We start from the raw sequence: 24,235 nt of genomic DNA, 5'->3' as shown, positions 1-24,235 counted from the left end.
ATCTGACTGAATGTGCAGCTTTAAAGTCGGACATATCACTGTAGTCCTAGAGCTTTGTTCTGCTGGGATCTTGATGTTCTTCTGTGGAATGTGTGCTTGAAGTTCACTGAGATGCTCACAAACTTGTAAGGTTGTGGTGGGAAATGAGGGACCCGGAGGAATTTGGGGGTATATGTTAAAATATGACCTGGCTTTCCATCGGGGCTTTTATCTGTCTGGGTAGAACTTTCCCTTCTCTGTACAGCTTCTCGTCTATCTATATTCATGATCTTATCTTATCTGGGCAGAGGCACATAAAAGGAAGGTGATATGTGGAGGGTTAAGCCTGATGGGAGGCAGCTGGATGAAATGGAAGATTCATCTGTAATTCACAAGTGCTCATGCCATGAGTATTAATGCTGCTGTTGTCCAACATATTTATTTTCAAGTAGAAACTGCCTATATTTATACTGTATAATGCTGACATCTTCTGCAGTGTGCTTTATAGTCCACAGTCCTGTCGTCTTCAATGCTTCACTGAATACTTTGAACAGTTCATGTCGTCAGCTGTTCCGACTGAGGTGCCTCCAATCTAGTCCTTCAGTGATGTTATGTCCCTATCCATTCTCTTTTGACATGGGAGGAAATTAGAGCACCTTCAGAAAACGCGCACACACAAGGATATACAAACTCCATGCAGATAATGTCCTAGCCAGAATTCAAAACTGAGACCCTAGCACTGCAAGATAAGCTTGTTGGCCATTACGGAATTAAGTGATTTCCTTTCTACATTTCATTTCAGTTTAGTACTATTTAAAAAAAAAAAATAGTTTATATAAAAAAATATATATATATTAATAGCTGGTTTGAATGGCATGTTGAAGAAAGGCCTCACTTTGCTGCACTGCAGTAAAATTACATACCTCCATGGACAACAGTAGATTATACTTGTCAGTCACCAAGTCTGAGGACTTGATTGTGGAATGTTAATTTATTGCAAGCGTAAAGATGTTTTCTCCTGCTCAGGTGGTACTACTCCCCAGTCAGATTGCATACGTTTTACCCTAATGAATGTCTCTCCTGATTGCTATAAGGGTTGCTACATAAAGATGAAAAAGGAGCCATCCACGGAGCTGAGACAGTTCTGTAGGTGAACGTTGTTTCCTGATCCTAGCGGGAACCTGTCTGCCATCGACTGCCGATCAGGAGATGCAAGTGGTCCGACCTCATGTTTTCTGTTTATGCAAATTCAAAGGGGGGGGGGGGGGAGAGAAGAGGGGAAACTCAATAGTAATGTGCAAGTTTAGAAACTGAATGCTTTTATCAATGTAATTTAGATTTTTATACTACTTCAGAACAAGACATTTAAAACAAGAATACCTGGTGCAGAAGGTTATTATTGCTGGTGTCTTTGCTGCTTTCTCTTCCCCATGCCTCATTTTCAGCCCACTGAAGAGACATCAGTAGGAGAAGGGGTGGTGTAACGGGCCCAGTGAGTCAATAATGAGGCATGACTTGAGCATGAAGAACTTTGTTTCCCCCTGATACAAATGTAATCGCCTAGGCTTCCTTTGGACTGAGAAAGAGAGCAGGCTGATGTAAGCAAGTCCCTGCAAGTCTGCAACAAGGAAACCTGCAGCACACAACTTATGTTTTTGTTGGGGGGGGGGGGGGGGTATTTTTTTTTACAAAAAATGGTAAAATCGAGGGCATTAACCAGAAGATTTTTATAGCCGACTTGAAACATGCCTGGCTCACTACACTTTACCATGTAAGTTGTGAAAGGTGTAGTTTTCTATCTTAACCATACAAAGTACACATTGCAACAGGTACAATGCTATATTAATACTACTTTATATCGCTGCAAATCGTGAAAATCACAAATGTTATCGTCATTTGGAGCAGGTCCTCATCAGCACTCTTTTATGGACCAGTGCATGTGAAGAAATGAGGAAACCATGTAAAGCTCAGCTCACTGCAATGCAAAATGGACATTTCTTTTTCTGGTATTCTGCGTATTAAGCTGTCTACCAGTGGCCGATCTGTATTTCCCCTGCTGAAGTGGATAGGATAGCTTCAGATTCATCACAAGATGAACAGCTGAGTGAAGATTTGAAAAAGGCGTCCACTTGAAAAGGCTAAATAGCAGTAGTTGGTAAATTTCCTGATATTCTACTACTTCATTTGTATAGTAAAATATTGGCAATATTTACTGATATTTTACTATGGCCTAACATCTCTCGTCTCTCACATAGAACCCTCTGCAGTTGGTGATGACCGACATAATAGCCCCCCCCCAATACGCCCATGGGCAACCAACCTTCACGCACACCCCCTCTTCTCTCTCCCCCAACTACACCTAGGGTCCTAGTGTGCATTGAGCTGCCGTCCGTGGAATGTATCAGCTGTTCATTTTGCGGCAAATCAGTTGCTATCCAATCTGACAGTAGACTTTACTGGGGGGGGGGGGGGCTACAGTGCAACCATTTTCATATTCATTTTGCCGGAATAGTAAAAACTGTCAGTCTACAGATCTGTTATTAGTCGACAGTCAACAGATATGTTAATAGGATCCGTTCACACTTTTCTGTTGGAACTGTTCTGCTAAGCACAACTCTCCCGTCCTGCACAGTTTTTACGGACAAGGAAATGTGTTTCCATAGAAACCCATCTGCTCTGGACCACAACAGACCATCTGCATCTCCTCTGGTTGGCCATTTGAGTTCCACTTTAGATGTTAACTGAGCCTAAAGCCTCATCTACACGGTACAATTTTCAGTCAGATCGATGGCTTTATTAGATAATTTCCAACCGGTCCAATCAGATTGCGATAGATTTTGCAATAAATTTTGGGTACTTATCAATGCAAAATCTATTGCAAAATTGAACAAACAATTTGGACATCAACACACGATGCAATTTCTTATCAGATCACCGGTCAATCAGATGAAAATTGTACCGTGTAGATGAGGCTTAAAACAAGTGAAAGCATGCTGTACTCTGTAATTGTTAAACACACACCATTAAATCTCCCATTCTGTTGTGTGGCATGATACAGAATCTACATAAGAGTAGTGTGCTGTTAGTTTATGATGGGAGTTCTCTGTCACTTCCAAGCTCCTTAGTTGTTACTATTTAGCCTTTCCCCAGTCTGCCTGGAAATAAGTAGACTGCAGCACCTTCAAGGTGACAAAGCAAATCTTGTGAAGTGGCAAGAGCTGCTTTGTATCATTAAAGATAATGAACAAATCCTGGTTGCAGCTTCATCATTGTGAAGTCTCACAGCTGCAAAGTGTTGAGTTAAAATGCAAGACACCTCACAACTGGTACATTGCTTTGATAGTGGAATTGGTTGCACCACAGGTCATAATTGTTATGAAGGGTCATCCGATAACTTTTACTTGTGGATATCCTAGCCTTTGTCAGCCCTTAGTAGTAGTGATAGCTATGACATTGTAAGACTCTTTCTGTGATGTAAACTGTTTAATGTTCCCATTATAGACTTTGCTCGCGGTTTGTCTGGGTTCTGCCTTCCAGCACCCCTGTACACCTAGTAACTGTACTGTCTTTCTTGGTGCAGGTGAATTACACTGATAGACAGAGTGGGAATGACTTTGTGACATGCTTGACTCTGTCTCCGGTGCAGATGACATTCCATGGCATTGGCAACTCTGTGGAAAACAGCCACGATCAGGTACCAGTCACGCCACATTCACAATGTTATACATTTTGTGGTGATGGAGTCTTGTGGTGGAAGTTTTTGCATATTATAATTTGCACAATTTTCTCATGAACTGTCAAGAACAGGCATTGTCATTGAGATGCAAATAATTCCAACTTGATGCCGAATTATGCCGATTTTTAAGAAAAAGTATGCAGCTTGAAGATGAGCCAATCAAAGGACAACTGTAACTACTAAAAAAAAACTGAGATGAGGCTCTGAATCCCTTATAGCCTTCCCGTTCTTCTCTGTGTTCTCCTTGGTCCACCGCCAGGCCCTAGTTCAAATCTTTCCACACCTGATTCACGTCTCATCTGTAGTACTCTGGTCTCCAAGCCCTTCTAAAGACAAGGGATTCAGTGCAACCCGAGGACTTCCGAAGACTAGGCACTCCAAACAGCACGCACGCCAGTGCAACCTAAGTACTTCCGAGAAGACCTGAAGATGCAGCCAGTGGGAGATTTAGACTGGGACGCATAGAGGAATGGGAAGGTTCTAAGGCAGGGATGTCAAACCGGTTCTTCAAGGGCTGAGGTCCTCGCACATTGACACCGGTCAAATTAATTGATGGGTCTGAATCAGGAAATGTGTGGTCCATCAGGTAGAACACATTTCTCCATTTCTCAGTCCATCCTAAACACTGGCCTGGATCTTGCTCGATACGAGTTCTAAGGGATCCAGAGCCTACTCTCTTGGGTGAGTATCTTACTTTTTTTTTTTTTTTTTTGTAGTAGTAGTAGTAGATTCCAGCAGTCCTTTAAATTCCACTTTAGCATCATCCAGTTGGTCCATTTTCAAACTGCAGAAAAAAATTGCAAGGTTCTGTATCAACTCAAAATCTCTTGCATGTCATTGATCATCCCTAGCCAGGAACACGATTGTTTTGGTACCCTACATAGTATGATTGATCATGGTGTTTCACAATTTGTGGTGTGTACACTTCGGCATAAGTTATGCCAAGGCTAATGATGGTAGTATGGTGATGGAAGAACTGCCAGTCCACAAATATTCTATGAACTGATCTATTGAGGAGTTCCAGCAAGCATACCAAAGTAGCAGGCAACTGTTTAGGTATAATTGAAAAGCATTTACTGGTTTTGAAAATGTTAGTGGTAAAGTTTAAAAACGCTAAATAGAAATTAAAATTTCAACTTTCTGTTGACAGAACTGAGTGGACCTCTGTTAGTTGCAAGCTTTCAAACTTCACTGGTATTTCACGGTTTGTAAACGCTTCACTTTCCAACTGGAAACTGCCACTGTAGAGGGTGGATTCAGAAACTGATCATTAGTTTTGTCATATGTAATTTAACATCTGGACACGCAATGGAAAAAATGAAATTGAATGTTAATCTGCAAAATCAATCAAAATAGATCTACTGGTGCTCCCAAAAACTTTTTTTTTTTTTTTTTTTAATAAGGTTTCCCTCAAGTGTATCTTTAGTTTGACACAATAGAAAACATGTAAGTTTGGTTGTAATGTGAATAGTTGGTGGCAAGCTTCATGAATTTTAGTTACGGTTATTTCACACTATACATGTCTTTACATGTTCATTTTTATTTTATTTTTTTCTTAAATCCACTCATTCAGCAGATTGAATAGGAAGGCGATTTACCATTGAAATCCATGTAGCATTCACACTTTGCAGTATTTTGCATTGTAATCTCATTCATACTTTTAAACGCCCTGCAAATTTTCTCAAAAAAGCAAACCTGTAGCGGAAAAAAATTGATATAATGAATTATGTGTAGTATGGATAATGAATAGAACATTAGCAGCAAAGAAAAGTCTCACTTTTCTATTTTGAGCTATATAGCACGTGTATGTGTGCGTGTATATATACACGTGTGTGTGTGTGTGTGTGTGTGTGTGTGTGTGTGTGTGTGTGTGTGTGTGTGTATATGTATATATGTGTGTGTATGTATATATATATATATATATATATATATATATATATATATATATATATATATATATATATATATATATATATATATATATATATATATATATATATATATATATATATATATCTCAATTATACACATTGCACCATTCTGTCATATTTGCAGTTTACAAAGCTTTTTATATTTTTTTTTTTTAGCTATAAAACAGAGCAGAACTAATGACCTTTTGAACTCTCCTGCAGTAAAATCTTATTTCAAACTGTCGCACAGTTTCTTGGTTGTTTAAGTGCTTCAAAAAGCAGGACTGTATTTGACCCAAATTGGGTCGAATAGCTCAGAGAAGGTCTTTTGCATAGATAACTGAAGTTTCTTAAAGTGGACCTAAACTCTTGCACAGGACACAAGGAAAACCTAACAAAAACGCACCCTGTATATATTTAAAGAGTTTAGCCTGTGTAATTCCCCCTCATTTGAGCCCATTTGAAAGTACAGGCTGTAAACAATATGTCTGCTTCCATGAATGAGTGGAAAATGCAGATTTATTTTAAGATTTGTAGCTGTAACAAAAACATGTTTTTTGTTTAACCTCCTGAGCTGCTCAGGTTTGGTTACTTTTTGCCCAGATAATAAAATAGTCTCAAATGACTGTAAACCCTTTAGCTAGCACTAGGTTAGCTAGTAAAGGTGTCCAGCACCCCCCGATCCCCACCGCTACCCCGTTTATACTTTACCCAGCCTGGATCCAGCGAAAGGTGCAGCCTCCCCAGACAGCTCCGGTCTTCACTATGGGGAGGAGTGCACATGACGTCGCTGACGTCACTATGGGGAGGCTGCGCAATCTCTGGATCCAGGGGGGGGTAATGTATAAACAGGGGGGGAGATCCGAGGGTGCCCGACACCTTTACTAGCTAGCCTAGTGCTAACTAAGGGGTTTAGTCATTTGAGACAATTATTTCATTATGGGGGACTCCTGGGGCCAGAGAGCGGTATGCCCGACAGTGTTGGGCATACCACTAAGGGCCCGTTTCCATTAGCGCGAATTCGCATGCAGACAACGCATGCGGATTCGCATAGGCAATACAAGTGGATGGGACTGTTTCCACTTGTCAGTTTTCATTTGCGTTTTTATGTGCAGGATTTTTCTGCACGGTAGACCCTGCAGAATTCGCCTGCGTGTGGAATGCAGGCGATTCGCAGGTAATGTATTTAATAGGGAAATCGCATGCGTTTTTTGCATGCGGTTTTTCCCACGATTTCGCGTGCGATTTTGCATTGAAAGTAATGTAAATTGACACAGGCAGTGACATGGTTAAAATCGCATATACCCTGCCTATGCGAAATCGCTGCAAAAAACGCATGCGGAATCGCACCCGCATGCGATTTTGTCAACGGTGATATGCGGCGATTCCGCACCGCACTAGTAAAGGTTATGCTGTTTATCTTTTAGAGCGGAGAGGAGTTCTGAATTCAGGTCCACTTTAACTCTTTCTGTACTGGAACATGAGACTGGAATATGAGACTCTCTTCTTTGATACTAATGTTCTACTTCTTAGCTGTACTACACATACAATTCATGATGTCACAAGTTTTTTTTTTTTTTTTTTGCTTCACGTTTGCTTTAAAAGTTGTAGATTTGACTAAACCCAAGAGCACAAAAACACACACTGATGCAAAACATGCGTGCAAACCACTGCATTTCCACAAATGTGTTTTTTGTTTTGTAGTGTTAAAGTGCTTATTTATACTCCTGATTAGTTGCAGTGTATTCTAGGCAGTTTCACACAATTTCACAAGTGGTGTTTGGGACGTAGGGGGTTAATGCATGGCTAAAAGTGTCACAGCTGTTACTTATTGGTGTTATGGGGATAAAAGACATCCCTAAGATATCATTACTATTAACTCTGGTGACAGGCTTTATGTATGCTAGCAGTGCGGAAGACTTTTGACAAGGGGGAAGTCTTGAGCAAACATTTTTTTTCCCTGTGAAGAAATGACGTAGCTTTAGAACATGTGGAAGTAATTACATGAAGCATGGTTTTAATAAGAATGTTTAGCAAATTTGTAAAACCGTGAGTGGCAGTGAGTGCTTTACAAGCTTCTTTTACTATTTTAGCCACTTTAATTTTCCTTAATGATACAGAAATTCAGGCTTCGAAAGTTTTATATAATCAAAAATGCGTTTTTAAAATTCATTAGATGTTTGTGGCGATTAGTGAGCATTTTTTTCCCTCCTAACCTGGTCTTATGCAACAGAGTTGGGGAAATAACGTTACTCTTTTTATGTAAGAAATCCCTTTGTGGAGCATAAAGGAAGAGAATCTGTGTGGAACTGTGAGTTGGCCAGTCTTGTGGGGAGGGGGGGGGGGGGTTTGGGTCCGGCAATCATGAACTACCTATCTTATTTCAGGAATGTTATTTCTTCTCAGGCGAGATCATGAAATTAATTGTTGTTGCTATGGGCACCATGTTTTGGTTAAATCCTTGGAGCTCTGGAGATGTAATTCAATGTATTTGTTTGCCTATACTAAAACTGATGCACTGTCTACAGCACATGTCCAGTTTTTAATACTTATTTGCCGAAAAACCTTTTTCCCGATTGACTCTGCCACATCTGCTTAATTGGGGAACTGCCTGTTCCTCCTCCTTCCATTCAGCCTCTCCCAGTTTCCTTCACATGACTCGCCTACCACCTTGCCTCACCACTTGCATTGGTGTACAGGACAGGAAGGAAGTGGTCCAACAATCTGGCTGTCCCCCTGGTGTAAAGGACCAAGAAGGAGGGGGCAATGGAGCAGAACAAGGACATAACTGAGCAGGGAGCAGTTAGGAGACCCTGCAGCCACATTGATAAATTATGTAATATAGTGGAGTTACATTATTGATCTTGGCTCTGCTGTGAGCTTCAAAGTTGTCAGTTGCTAATGACTTATTACTCCTGCTGTCTTCAGAGAGAAATGCTGTACGCAATACATTAAACATAAACTGCAACATACAAGTGTGAATGGTACTTATGAAGAGTGTTTTTGGCATAGGATGTAAAACAAACCTGTTATGTACACCCGGACATTCAGCAAGTGAGAATGTTACCTTTCATTTCCAAGTACTTATAATTGATTTACCTGCCCTTCTGTTGTGACATCAGACTTCTTCATCCACCAATTAATTTGTAGTCTTCATAACAAGTCCTTAACACACATACCCAGTGCACTTTTATTCAGTGCCCCATCCCTTTTACCCTCTCCTTTTGTAGCCGACACTTCTCCCTTATACTGCTTGTGCTTCTCTATACTTCCCTTGTACCCATTGCTCTCCTAGCCCTTCTAACCCCACCATAGTCCATACTCTCTTGCCCCGATGTGTCTGGGTTGTTTCCATCCTTCTGTCATGACAGCCCCACCATCACTCCACTCCCTGGGGTTACACTGTTGCCCACCATCTTATCTTCCTGTAGTGGATTCTCCTACATCCTCCTGTTATATTGTCCCGCCACATCAATTTCTCATTCCCTTGCATAGAGGGCACATCCATCCTCATAACTAGAGCATATCCATTGTCATCTGCAATTAGGGCACATCCATTTCTTGCCTTGTAATTAAATAAGAAGCAACGTTCCATTCAAAACCGTAACGAGTGGACATATACGTTAAAGGCCTCAGGAAATGAGGATTTTGGGAGCTAGCCGATAGTGAAATCACTTCCTGACTCCCAGGGCTGTGTAGTTGGAGTCTGTGGTTTCATAAACTGAGGAGTCGGATTTTTGTACCAAACACACAGCCCTGGTAATTATTAGACTAAGGAGTTGGGGTCGAGAAATCAAAGCCATTTTGGGTACCTGGAGTCGGCGGTTTCATAAACTGAGGAGTTGGAGTCGGATGATTTTTGTACTGACTCCACAGCCCTGCCGACTCCTAACCTTAATCATCCTCCCCAAAGCAAGCCCACTTCTGACGTCTAACCTTAAAGCGGATCCGAGATGAAAAACTAACTATAACCAGTAACTTGTCTATATAGCTTATCTACAGTTTAGATAGTTTACACAGCAAATCTAGCTTCAAACAGCTTTAATAGAAAATGATTATTTCTTCCTGTGACACAATGGCAGCAGTCATGTTGTTTGTAAACCTTACACATAGGCAGGCTTATCTGTATTTTGAGCACTCATCCTGTGAAAAAAACCTAATCCCCCCTCCTCCTCTCTCCTCCCATCTGCCTCTGAAATCAATGGCTAGTAATACCTCCTCCTCCTGCCCAGACTGAGCTCCCATGAGCCCTTGCTACTGCCAAGGCTCTCTGAAAACCTTTGGGCGTGGCTTATTTAGTTTATAGGGAATTAGAGTATTAAAAAAAAAAAGTATTTGGCTTGAGGAATGCCATATAAACAATAGGAAAGGAACACATTTATGCAATGAGTAAAAGTTCACCTTGGATCCACTTTAACCAATTTGTAGCTGCAATTTACTTAGCAGGCGTCCCCGGAAACCCGCTGTTGATCATTAAAGTCTGCCAGTAAACTATATTTGTATGGTGGTGCCCAAATTTCCGGTTTCCAATCAGTGGGTTGAAGCCTACTTTAAGCTTTGTTACCATTGTCTTAGCTGTGTGCTGTAAGGATTTCTTTATACGACCTATTTCTAACGTTCTAATTTTATTTTGATGCTGCCTCTGAGGGCAGAAACCTTTCTCAGAATCTTTATTTGAACTGCACTGCTGGACTGGTGTTACCAGCTTGTGTTCCTTCCTATCAGGAAAGTGAGCTTGCATAAGGCTAATGAGCAGGATTGAGACTTGGCACCTGTTGATGATGTACACAAATATTTACATGAGTGCACCCTTAGTGAGTGACCATTGTACTCCTCCCCTCCCATGCAGGGAGAGCCTTGCAAGACCTGTTTGATGTTCTGGCCACTGACAAGATGTGAATTCAGCAGGACGTACCCACTGGGGTGCTCCATGTTACCAGTTCGGCAGCTGTTAGTTCATTCGGTCTACAATGACATGTTTGGTTAGGGAAGCCTTTTCTGAGATTGTGACAACAGGAGGGTAAACAGAGTACTGATGTCCTGCTGCATCCTGGCTTACGTTAATCATCTCCTTTTTACGCCTGTTAATAATGCATCTGACTGACAAGCAATGTAAAAATGAAATTCTTTATTTTGTATTTATATACCGCTAACATATTCTGCATCGCTTTACAGAGTATATACGGTGTAGTCTTGTCTCTAACAAACTCACTTCATGTAGATACTGAGTGCCCTGGCTGGGATTTGAACCGGGGACCCAGCGCTGCAAGATGAGTGCTATCCACTACGCCACTGTCCTACCCGCATTATGATCTGATATGATCATGTAACAGTTATAATGCAAGGCTTAAAGGGAACCTTAACTGAGAGGGATACGGATGTTTCCATTTTAACAATACCAGTTGCCTGGCAGTCCAGCTGAACTCTTTGGGTGCAGTAGTGGCTGAATCACACACCTGAAACAAGCATGCAGCTAATCCAGTCTGACTTCAGTCAGAGCACCTGATCTGCATGCTTGTTGAGGGGCTGTTGTTAAGTGTTAGACACAGGATCAGCAGGAGAGTCAGGCAACTGGTATTATTTTAAAACGAAAAATCTATATCCTTCTCAGTTTAGGTTCCCTTTAAAGTGAACCTGAATCGAGTAAAATTATTTAAAATAAACACATGGTGTTCCTGCATATATATTTATTACATACTTACCTCACCGCCAGTTCCTCTCAGAAGCTCACCAGTTTCTTCTTAAAATGTCTTAGTTGAACTGAAATATAGCAGTTGCTGTCAGTTATATATGAGTTGCTGTGATTTATAACTGAAAGGACAACTGATGAGCAAGGTAATGTCCATATTTCCCTATGGCTCAAGTAAGCAATATTACAGCTTAACCGTGTGCTGGCCAGGCAGCTGTTATGGGGTAATTGCCATTTTCAATTGATTGAGGGACCACCAGGTCAGGAGGCAGCCCTTCTAGTAAACACCCAAGCACACTGATCCTGCCCCCTGATCGCCCACAGCACCCCTCAGACCCCCCCCCCCCAATGATCACACCCTCAGACCACTGTTTGCACCCAATCACCCCCCTAATCACCCATCAATCACTCCCTCTCATGATCTGTCAACGCTATATTTTAGATCAGGTCCTAAACTGCCCCACCACGCCCGCAGAGCCTCCCCAGAACACCCCCCCCCCCCCCGTGTACTGTTTACATCTATTCTCCCCTGTAATAACCCACTGATCACCTGACAATTACCCCCTGTCACCACCTGCCACTGCCACCCATCAGATCAGACACTAATCTGCCCCTTGCAGGCACCTGATCACCCGCCCACACCCTCTGATCGCCCTCAGACCCCCTCGATCACCTCCCCAGTGCATTGCTTGCATCTATTCCCCCCCCCCCCTCTAATCACACCCTGAGACACCCATCAATCACCACCTGACACCCCCTAGCACACCTACCCATCAAATCAGGCCCTAATTTGCCCCATGTGGGCTCCTGATCACTCTGCCAAACCCTTAGATCCCCTTCCAATCACCTCCCCAGTGCATTGATTGCATCTATTCTCCCCTCTAATTGCCCTCTGAGACACCCATCAATCACCACCTGTCACCCCCTAGCACTCATCCGTCAGATCAGGCCCTAATCTGCCCCCTGCGGGCTTCTGATTACCCGGCCAAACTCTCACCCGCCCCGCAGTGACAGAATTTTTTTTTTCTGATCACTGCTGTTCTCTACGACTTAATTGTGGCTAAGACCAACAGTTATGCCACACAATACGCAAACGCCAATCCAAGAAGCTACCATGCCCAGCCTTTTCGGTGGAAACCACTCCAAGTTTCTGAACATTTTTGGAGCCTTCTCCTTAACATGGGACTAGTCAAAAAGAATGTATTTCGGTCTTATTGGTTTACACACCCAATACATCACATGCCCATGTTCTCTGCTGCCATGTCAGGTCACGATTTGAGAACATCCTGCGCTTCCTGCACTTCAGTGCCAATACAACCTGTCATCTAAGACAGGGCTTTTCAATCTTTTCACTAATTGTACCACTTTTATCACCTGAAAATTTAGAAGTACCACCTGTGCGCCTGCGCAGTACAGTGGACCCGATCAGGCCCGGCTGTTTCCACCAGAGTCAAAGTGGAGAGCTGCTACTGTGTATGCGGGTATGCTGACAAGGAGATCTTTGGGCATCCTTTTGCTGGATCCCCTCTACTGTGGAGGAAGAGGGAAGAATCTTTGGCTCCCGAGGACCTCGCTGTGCTGCTCTGCAGAATAGTTCAGACCTCGGATCAGCAGTAACCCGACTGTCACTGTGCACTGATTGCCTGGCTGTCTCTTCACCACTGATCTGAGGTCTGAAGTATGCCGTAGGGCAGCACAGCGAGGAGCGAGCGAGGGGGGGCTGAACTTTGTGGAGGCAAGATAGGACCATGACAAGTGGCAGACAAACCTGGTGTGTACCACCTGGCTAACAGCAAAGTATCACTGGTGGTACGCGTACCACAGGTTGAAAAGCCCTGATCTAAGAGGCCACCCTGCTTATGACAGGTTCTACAAAATTCGGCTCCTCATAAGACCACCTGTCATCAAAATTTGCAGATGCTTATACCCCTGAACAGTCATTTTGAGGCATTTGATTTTCAGACTACTGCTCACGGTTTTGGGCCCCTAAAATGCTAGGGCAGTATAGGAACCCCACAAGTGTTCCCATTTTAGAAAGAAGACACCCCAAGGTATTCCGTTAGGTGTATGATGAGTTCATAGAAGCTTTTATTTTTTTGTCACTAGTAGAAAATGACACTTTGTGACCAAAAACAATAAAAATCAATTTCCGCTAACTTGTGACAAAAATAAAATCTTCTATGAACTCACCATACTCCTAACAGAATACCTTGGGGTGTCTTTCTAAAATGGGGTCACTTGTGGGGTTCCTAGACTACCCTGGCATTTTAGGGGCCCTAAACCGCGAGGAGTAGTCTAGAAACCAAATGCCTCAAAATGACCTGTAAAATCCTAAAGGTACTCATGGGACGTTGGGCCCCTTAGTGCACCTAGGCTGCAAAAAAGTGTCACATGTGGTATCGCCATACTCAGGAGAAGTAGTATAATGTGTTTTGGGGTGTATTTTTACACATACCCATGCTGGGTGGGAGAAATATCTCTGTAAATGGACAATTGTGTGTAAAAAAAATAAATTAAAAAATTGTCATTTACAGAGATATTTCTCCCACCTAGCATGGGTATGTGTAAAAATGCACCCTTAAAACACATTATACTATTTCTCCTGAGTACGGCGATACCACGTGTGACACTTTTTTTGCAGCTAAGGGGCCCAAAGTCCTATGAGCACCTTTAGGCTTTACAGGGGTGCTTACAATTTAGCACCCCTCAAAATGCCAGGACAGTAAACACACCCCACAAATGACCCCATTTTGGAAAGTAGACACCCCAAAGTATTCAGAGAGGAGCATGGTGAGTCTGTGGCAGATTTCATTTTTTTTTTTGTCACAAGTTAGCAGAAATGGAAACTTTTTTTTAAAAAGTTTTTGTCAAAGTCTCATTTTCCGCTAACTTGAGACAAAAAATAAAATCTTCTATGAACTCACCATGCCTCTTAGTGAATACTTTGGGATGTCTTCTTTCCAAAATGGGGTCATTTGGGGGGTGTTTATACTATCCTGGAATTACAGCACCTAATGAAACCTGACAGGTGCTCAGAAAAGTCAGAGAGGCTTCAAAATGGGAAAATTCACTTTTTGCACCATAGTTTGTAAACGCTATAACTTTTACCCAAACCAATAAATATACACTTATTGGATTTTTATTATCAGACATGTAGCACAATAAATTTAGACAAAAATGTACAGTGATGTCAAAAACTATTTGCCCCCTTCCTGATTTCTTATTCTTTTGCATGTTTGTCACACTTAAATGTTTCTGCTCATCAAAAACCGTTAACTATTAGTCAAAGATAACATAATTGAACACAAAATGCAGTTTTAAATGGTGGTTTTTATTATTTAGTGAGAAAAAAAACTCCAAATCTAAATGTCCCTGTGTGAAAAAGTGATTGCCCCCTTTGTTAAAAAATAACTTAACTGTGGTTTATCACACCTGAGTTCAATTTCTGTAGTCACCCCCAGGCCTGATTACTGCCACACCTGTTTCAATCAAGAAATCACTTAAATAGGAGCTATCTGACACAGAGAAGTAGACCAAAAGCACCTCAACAGCTAGACATCATGCCAAGATCCAAAGAAATTCAGGAACAAATGAGAAGAAAGGTAATTGAGATCTATCAGTCTGGTAAAGGTTATAAAGCCATTTCTAAAGCTTTGGGACTCCAGCGAACCACAGTGAGAGCCATTATCCACAAATGGCAAAAACATGGAACAGTGATGAACCTTCCCAGGAGTGGCCGGCCGACCAAAATTACCCCAAGAGCGCAGAGAAAACTTATCCGAGAGGCCACAAAAGACCCCAGGACAACATCTAAAGAACTGCAGGCCTCACTTGCCTCAATTAAGGTCAGTGTTCACGACTCCACCATAAGAAAGAGACTTGCCAAGATTGCCAAGACTTTTGGGAAAATACCTTGTGGACCGACGAGAGAAAAGTTGCACTTTTTGGATTGGAAGGTGCGTGTCCCGTTACATCTGGCGTAGAAGTAACACAGCATTTCAGCAAAAGAACATGTTACCAACAGTAAAATATGGTGGTGGTAGTGTGATGGTCTGGGGTTGTTTTGCTGCTTCAGGACCTGGAAGGCTTGCTGAGATAGATGGAACCATGATTTCTACTGTCTACCAAAAAATCCTGAAGGAGAATGTCCGGCCATCTGTTCATCAACTCAAGCTGAAGCGATCTTGGGTGCTGCAGCAAGACAATGACCCAAAACACACCAGCAAATCCACCTCTGAATGGCTGAAGAAAAACAAAATGAAGACTTTGGAGTGGCCTAGTCAAAGCCCTGACCTGAATCCTATTGAGATGTTGTGGCATGACCTTAAAGAGGCGGTTCATGCTAGAAAACACTCAAATAAAGCTGAATTACAACAATTCTGCAAAGATGAGTGGGCCAAAATTCCTTCAGAGCGCTGTAAAAGACTCGTTGCAAGTTATCGCAAACGCTTGATTGCAGTTATTGCTGCTAAGGGTGGCCCAACCAGTTATTAGGTTCAGGGGGCAATTTCTTTTTCACACAGGGCCATGTAGGTTTGGAGTTTTTTTTCTCACTAAATAATAAAAACCATTTAAAACTGCATTTTGTGTTCAATTATGTTATCTTTGACTAATAGTTAAATGTTTCGGCTCATCAAAAACCGTTAAGTGTGACAAACATGCAAAAAAATAAGCAATCAGGAAGGGAACAGATAGTTTTTCACATCACTGTATATAGAAATTTTACTTCATTTGAAAAATGTCAGCACAGAAAGTAAAAAAAAAATAATTTTTTTGACAAAATTCATGTCTTTTTTGATGAATATAATAAAAACTAAAACTCACAACAGCAATCAAATAGCACCAAAAGAAAGCTGTATTCGTGACAAGAAAAGGAGGTAAAATTCATTTAGGTGGTAGGTTGTGTGACCGAGCAGTAAACCGTTAAAGCTGCAGTGGTCTGAATGGAAAAAAAGGCTCTGGTCATTAAGTGGTTAAACAATACCAGTTGCCTGGCAGTCCTCCTGATCTCTTTGGCTGGAGCTGTGGCTGAATCACAGACCTGAAACAAGCATGCAGCTAATCCAGTCTGACTTCAGTTAGAGCACCTGATCTGCATGCTTGTTCAGGGACTGTGGCTGAAAGTATTAGAGACCGGATCAGCAGGAGAGTCAGGCAACTGGAATTATTTTAAAAGGAAAAATCCATATACTTCTCAATTTAGGTTCCCTTTAATGTATAGTATGATTATTTTTTGCTTTAACCTTTTCAAGTTAAGAAAATATTGTTTTCAGATGGGTAAATATAAAATGTCACTTGAACAACTCATTAACCTGATAAAGCCAGCCCTAGAGGTATGGGACATGGACAGTTTATTTTTATTTTCGTCTATGCTGTTTTCATTATTAATTGTAGAAGTGTATTTGTATAACTTTCCTCAGCTTAACTCGCTGTACGGGCTGTGGCTTTTTCCCAGTATGATCAGATTTCAATATATGGGAAGAATTATCAGATCAGCTCATTCTCCAGCTTGACAGTGCTAAGTCTGTCTGGAATTTGGGCTTCCCTCACTTTACTGAATATTGTGTAAGTCGGGCTCTCCGGTTACAGAGGGAGGCTTGAGGTAGCACAGCATCCATTTGTCAAGTTGATTGCACCTTGGTGAATTGGCTTTAGATCCTCAAATGAAGAGATATGAAATGTAAGGATCTTCTTTCTGTCTTCCTGACTTACATCTCTTGTCTTGTGAAGAAAGGCCTCTTAAGAAAACAAGGTGATACCACAATAAAACCAATCCGTCAAACTGTCCGGCTGGTTTTGTTTAGGAAGTAGCTTTCAAGTTGGTGAGGCAGAAAATTAGAGAAAATTAGCAAAAGATTATTGACCATTTAAATCCTGTTCCCACTTGGTGGGCTGATAGGGCGTTCACTGCTGAAGTTAATTCAGCTATAACATTATAGGGAAAACTTTTTTTTTTTTTTATAAAATTCTTGTAAGGCTTTTTATACTATATGCTGGAAAACTGAATGTAAACTGAGATTTAAAAAAAAAAAAAAAATCAGATACTTGCCTATGGAGAGGAAAAGCTTTGTGTCCTTCCCATTCCTCTGTCCCCTTGTTCCAGCGTGGTCACCCGTTAGCAGAATCCGACTGATCGGTTGAATACTGCTCTGTGCCACTGTAGGCGGCTTCGGACCTCTGAGCTATCGCATGTGCAGTATGGAACTGCTTGTCTTCCGAAGCCTCCCTCATTCCAGCAGTGACGCCGCTGGAATGAGGGGATCGTGAGAGGAACGGGAAGGCTCTGTAGAGCCTTCCCTATCCTTGGGAAAGTATCTGTTTTTTTGTTGTTTTTTTTTGTTTTAGGTTTGAAGTAGGTAAATTAAAAAAAACCTATACAAAATAGTGTGCATGGAATCCAATACAGGTTACACGAGACTAAACATCAGAAGATTCCCTGACCATTCAAGCCAGTTCCCCCTCAGACCTTACCAAACTTGTTAGTGCATCCTTTTACTTAATACGGGTGTTAATGTTATGCTACTCTTTAATAGTAGTGGTTTCTTTCTTGCTAGTCTTCCATGAGTTCCATTTTTGCCCAGTCTGTTATTGTGTAGTCCTAAACATTGACCGTAGCAAATGCTAAAAGGGCTCTAACGTTCTTTGGTTAGTCTTTTGTGATGTTTTCTTAATGCTTGCATGCTTTGCTGTTGTGCTCTTGGCATCATCTTGGCAACTTGGTCACTCCTGGAAACTTTCTCAGTTTGGAGATAATGGTTGTCAATGTTTTGCTGCAGTCAAGAGTTTTAGAAACGGATTTGTAAGCCTTTCCAGTCTGATGCGTTTCCAGTTTCTTTTTCTCATTTGTTTTGGAGCTTTCTTTGACTGAATCACAGCTTGGCTGATTAAATCTAATTTTAATCTAAATTTGGTCAGTAAACTACAAATGGGTGACGTAGGTGTTGTGTAACCTTGTTATGTAAGCCCCTGCACCAAGCACTAACCTATTCCTAGATCTGTGAAAACCATGAATGACAGATTTTGTTCTCCATATAAGCCTTTTGAGTAGTAGATACCAAATAAGTTGCTTTAATTACCTGGTCGGGAGCCCTTTCACCAGATACACTTTGCAGCAAAGACTTCCAGATCTACAAGCTGAGTTTTTGAGAGAGTTCAGTGTCCAGCCACTTTGCAGTCTGAGCAGCATTGTGATGTTGAGCCTAGCAACATCCGTTATTCGTATGAAGCTAGATTGTGGAACTGTCTCGCTCTCACTGGTGGATCAAACCCAATATGTCTGAGAGGGAGTGCATCAGCAGAGTGAAAGGGATGACGCCCTCTATGTACTATGCAATACAGTCAGCAGCTGGCACATCAGTAGCAATACGTTATTGGTTCAATAAAAAAGCAAATTGCCAACGTTTCGGAGCCACATAGGGCCCCTTTAGGCAAAATTTGCTCACAGGTAACAATCTGTCAGCTGCTTTTTCAGAGTCTCCTGTGGGAGACAGGCTTCTCTATACACTTGCGCTGGGCAATGTGTGTTCAGCTAACGCCCACATTGGGAACCAATAAAGTATTACTTCGGATGTGCCAGCTCCTTACTGTATTCCTATGAAGTTTCTGTTCAAGGACAACTGACCTTATCGTGCCCATACATGGTACAATTTTTTTCCTTTTTTTATTTGGTTAGATAAGAAGTTTGATTATTCTGTTAGTGTGAAAAAAATCACATGTTCAATTTTTCAGGAAAGCTGGAAAAATTATTGAATATAAAGTTTTTTTCCAACATGTCTGATCAGATTTTTATTGAATAAACCGGATACTTGTTAGTTTTTCTTGGTCAAATTTTTATTTTTTCGGCTTTAATTTGATCGTTTTGGTCGATTAAATGGGAAAATCAAATGTTTTTATTGCACTATGTATAGTATTGTTAGATGGATATGGAGGCTACCATAATTGTTTTCTTTTAAACAATGCAGAGTGTCTGGCTGTACTGCTGATGCCTAGAATACTTTGTCACAGACCCTGAGCAAGTACAGTATGCAGAGCATTTGTTTGACTTACCATAAGTTTGACTGCATTTCCCACATGCTTGTTTCGGGGGCATGATTCAGACACTACTGACGCATGAAAGATCAGCAAGATAGCCAGGCATCTGGTACTGTATTGTTTAAAAGGAAATAAATACGACATCCTCCATATCCTTCTCACTTCAGTTGTCATTTAACTACTTTGGCAGGACTGCATCACTTCACCTGAGCAAATCTGTTTTTTTTTTTTTTGGGGGGGGGGGGGGGGGGACACTCTGTTTATTAAAGAAACACTGAAGCGGAAAAAAAAATATGATATAATGAATTGGTTGTGTACTATGAATAATTAGTAGACGATTAGCAGCAAAGAAAATATTCTCATACTTTTATTTTCAGGTATATAGTGTTTTTTCTAACATTGCATTATTCTATAATATGTGCAGATTACACAACACTCAGCATTCAAAATGATTCTTTCAGAGCAGTCTGTGAAGTAATGACCTCTCCTCTAGCAGAAAAACAGTAAACCGTTCACTTACAGTTGAGATAATAAAAGTCAGAGAACGGCACTCTCCACGACTAACTTAGTCGGAGAGCTTAATGGCTTGTTTGCATAGAGATAACTGGAGTTTCTCAACTCTTCCTGTACTGGAAACAATTAGACTGATGTATCTGATCTTAATGTTTTATTTCTTAGCTGTACTACACATACAAATCATAATATCATAATTTTTTTTTCGCTTCAGTATCTCTTTAAGCTCTCTGATGGTAGTTTTAGGATTGACAGCGTAAAATCTATAGCTACAAGGAAACTGAAAATTAATACTTTTTTTTTTTTTTTTTAAACTGTCGCTTCTGTTACCTGTTAAAACATAGTACATAATAGATTAAAAATACTATTTACAATACAGCCGTTCTCCGCACCTTCCAGTAAAAGGTACACGTACTTGTGAAAACCGGAGAAATATGTTTTTCTGTGTATCCACCCACCCGTCTTGGCAAATGATCAGTTCTGCTTGTTCACAAAACGCCTATTTTAAGATGCACCCCCTGCTGTGTAGATGGTCCAGTTCTTGTATGTTTATTTATTGGTCATGCTTGTCTATAAATGTTAAAAATTGTACTTGGACATACTGCAATTTTATGAGGGGACTGTTTTTACTGAAAACCAGTGTAAGGAAAAATGCTGCAAACAGAGAGTGAAAGTGGTATGAAACCCAGCATTTCATCTTTGCTCTAAAAGATTTACAGCATATTATATACTGTACTACCACTATTTTTTTTTATACTAGAACAGCATTCAACTAGTTAAACACAGGACTTATAAGCTCCCTGCAGGGAAAGCTGGACACATCCGAACTGGAGATAACATTTATCTTGTGTCTACTTAATTGTATTAAGTGAGGAATGTAAACATTCTCTGGCAATTCCGACACTCCAGAACCAACAGATACTCAGAAAGCATTTATGGGTACATTTACAATAAGAATTCACCAGTTATGAATAACATGCAATGTCAGCTCTCAAAGCAAAAACAATGGGAACGTGTAATTTCTAAATGAATAATACTTGTGCACAAAAGCAAATATGACTGTATGGGATGTAAAAAGTAAGTTTTTTTTTCCTTGCATGTGCTGAACAAATAAGCAGCCTTTTGCATCATCTTACATCAACTCAGAATGATTTGCCTCTCATTGACGGTCCCCACTTAAAAACTACAAGCTATTCCTCTTCCTTTATTACAGCAGTCGCTTACCTTCTGTCTGTCACAGAGCAGAAATGCATGGCTACACTTCTCTAGAAATATGAACTCTAACAAAAACTGCTTTTATTAAAATATCCTGCCACTCCATTGGCTATATTCAGAAAACCAATTAGAACAAATCCCCAAAAAGAGAGTAGCGTAAGTGTAAAGTCGGTGATAAAATCCTGATCAATGCGGCTTCATTTGCTCATGCATACATGTAACCTGCGCATGTATTTTTGCATGCTTCTTTCTGGATACCACGCATGTTTTCTATAGCACCACAGTGTAAATAATAGAACGTTCGCAGTCTCCGAACAAATGCAGCAGGCTGTATATTTGGGGTTATTTTTTTTTGTTTCCAATATGCAAAAAATTATAATTGTTGTGAGCAAGCCAACAGCTGTTCACATCAAGCAGTAAAGTATGAACCCTGCCTCAAGATACTTGTGTTTTTAAATAGTGTTCTGCCATCTTGGTGTTTCCATACACACCATTGCAGCCACATGCATCCAATACAATCAATATATAAATGCAACTTAAAGAGACACTGAAGCGAAAATAAAATGATATTATGATTTGTATGTGTAGCACAGCTAAGAAATAAAACATTAAGATCAGATACATCAGTGTAAAGGTAGCCATACACTGGTCGACTTGCCATCAGATTCGACCAACAGACAGATCCCTATCTGATCGAATCTGATCAGAGAGGGATCGTATGGCTACCTTTACTGCAAACAGATTGTGAACCGATTTCAGCCTGAAACCGATCACAATCTGTTGTGGTGGTGCTGCCGCCGCTCCCCCCGCCCACATACATTACCTGCTCCGCTGGTGCGACTGCCCCCGGTCACCGCTCTTCTTCTCCGTCTCCGCTCTGGTCTGCTCTGGTCTCCGGCATGCTTCCCTTCTTCCTGTCTGGGGGAAGTTTAAACAGTAGAGCGCCCTCTACTGTTCAAACTTCCTGCCGGGACAGGAAGAAGGGAAGCATGCCGGAGACCAGAGCGGAGACCCGGGAGTCGCGCCGGCAGAGCAGGTAATGTATGCGGCTCTATTGCATCGGTCGCCGGGCACTCGAACGCCGCTAGCGATGCGCTATTTACCCGCGGGCGATCAACGGTTATTTTACGCACGGCGTGATCGACTGGATCGGACGGAAAGGATCGAAATTCGGCGTGTAGCGTGAACGATTGGCAGCAGATTCGATCCCAGTGATCGAATCTGCTGTCGAAACTGCCGCAAATCGGGCCAGTGTATGGCCACCTTAATTGTTTCTAGTACAGGAAGAGTTGAGAAACTCCAGTTATCTCTATGCAAACAAGCCATTAAGCTCTCCGACTAAGTTAGTCGTGGAGAGGGCTGTTATCTGACTTTTATTATCTCAACTGTTCCTGGACTATTTACTTTTCCTCTGCTAGAGGAGAGGTCATTACTTCAGACTGCTCTGAAAGACTCATTTTGAATGCTGAGTGTTGTGTAATGTGCACATATTATAGAATGATGCAATGTTAGAAAAAACACTATATACCTGAAAATAAAAGTATGAGAATATTTTCTTTGCTGCTAATCTTCTAGTAATTATTCATAGTACACAACCAATTCACTATATCATATTATTTTTTCGCTTCAGTGTCTCTTTAACCCTTTCATGTTCCATGGTTTTTACAACTTAAAGTTCCTGGCGTTTTTGACACGTTGGCTGTGTCGTTTTGATACAGCAGTAACTTTTTAATTATCTATGCCATCTTAGTGATACATGTCTTGTTGTTTTCAGTACAATCTAGGCTTTCTTTGGGCAATTTTCTCCCCAAACTATTTTGTTTTATAGTCCATTTATGGGGAAAAATTAGGCTTAAATGCAGAAAACAAACTTTTTTTTTTCCCCCCCTCCCTAATTTTCACATCTCACGTCCCACAGTTATAAAACATCTTATTTGGCCCTTCCCGATTAAAATGATACCCCATATGCCATATTTTATTTCTAGCTGAGCATGTGGTGGACCATTATCGCCAGTCTGCGCATCTGTGGCAATCGAATGCGTTCGCTAGGGCGACAGTTCAGGGGGTATAGAGCTGTACAGATGCATCACTAGGCAACGGCAGAGCGTTACATCTGTAGAGCATTGGGGCCTGAAACTTTCGCCCTAGCGATTGCATCCGATCGCTACTGGTGGCAGTCGTTAAACGTTTATAGAAAGGCATAGGTATCGCGGGGGTTAATAATGGGTTAATAAGGCTGTTTGGGTTAAAAATAGGGAATTTAAAAAAATATTTTATTGGACCCATGTCACTTTAATGTTTTTTTTTTTTTTTACTTTTGCACCTTTTTTCCCCCTAACTTTATTGAATGATTGTTGCTGGCTAACAGCAACAATCATTCACAAGATCATTCATGTGACTGCACACGAGCGGGTAAAACCATAAAGCCTAAACCTCTTTAATATGCAACTATTTACCTTGTACTCTTGAATGTAATCATGGGATGCTCAATACATGTCTTAACCACACAGAACACTCCCTATTACCAGAAGGGGATATCGCAATGGTCATGCACCGTCCTATCGCCCACAATTGTATTTTTATGCTCCGCACAGTGGGAGGGAAACTGTGGCAGATAGCTGAGAAAATCCAGTATGACATTTCCACAAGAAATGAGGGTGTTCACTGTTGCAAGGTATCCACAAACATAACCGCCTGTTCCAGCCTAGGCTTTCCAGATCACATGACTGTCAGTTTGTGTATATGGTCACATTATACCTTCCATTCACACACACCCCTCTCTTTAGTTCCTTACATTGCTTTGAACCTAGATTAAGAAAAATGGTAGGCACATTCTGTAATTACACCAATAATAAGTCTGAATCTTTAGGCGTGCAGAGCTAGATTGCGGCTTTACAATACCCTCATATTAAGTGCAATTTTCAGCAATTCTCTGTGCACAAAGCAAAGATTGTGGCATGTACTGACGTATAAGCTACTAGTAAGTGAAGAAAGAAAAGAGCTTAGCTAGCTGTTAGGTCTGTGATTGTGTTCTCCTTCAGAGTATGAACAGTAGTTGCAAGCTTATAAATTCCATAAGCTATGGATGCTTCTTTATATAACAGTCTTATAGAAAAACAGTAAACCTCTATTTCAGTGGTTTGTTGCTGGGTTCTTTATTGG

General features: G+C 41.1%; 1 protein-coding gene across 1 annotated transcript in view; it reads left to right on the top strand.

Moving 5' to 3' along the window:
* The window catches only part of STAU2 (staufen double-stranded RNA binding protein 2), a 353,719-nt gene that overhangs the window by 239,097 nt on the left and 90,387 nt on the right, over positions 1-24,235 (top strand). The window contains 1 exon segment of the mRNA XM_068237509.1: positions 3,560-3,673. Coding sequence (XP_068093610.1) covers positions 3,560-3,673 — 114 coding nt within the window.

This window comes from Hyperolius riggenbachi, chromosome 5 (assembly GCF_040937935.1).
Source record: "Hyperolius riggenbachi isolate aHypRig1 chromosome 5, aHypRig1.pri, whole genome shotgun sequence".
Taxonomy (NCBI): Eukaryota; Metazoa; Chordata; class Amphibia; order Anura; family Hyperoliidae; genus Hyperolius; species Hyperolius riggenbachi.
Note: the sequence above shows the minus strand (reverse complement) of the source record. Positions and strands in the feature narration are given on the sequence as shown.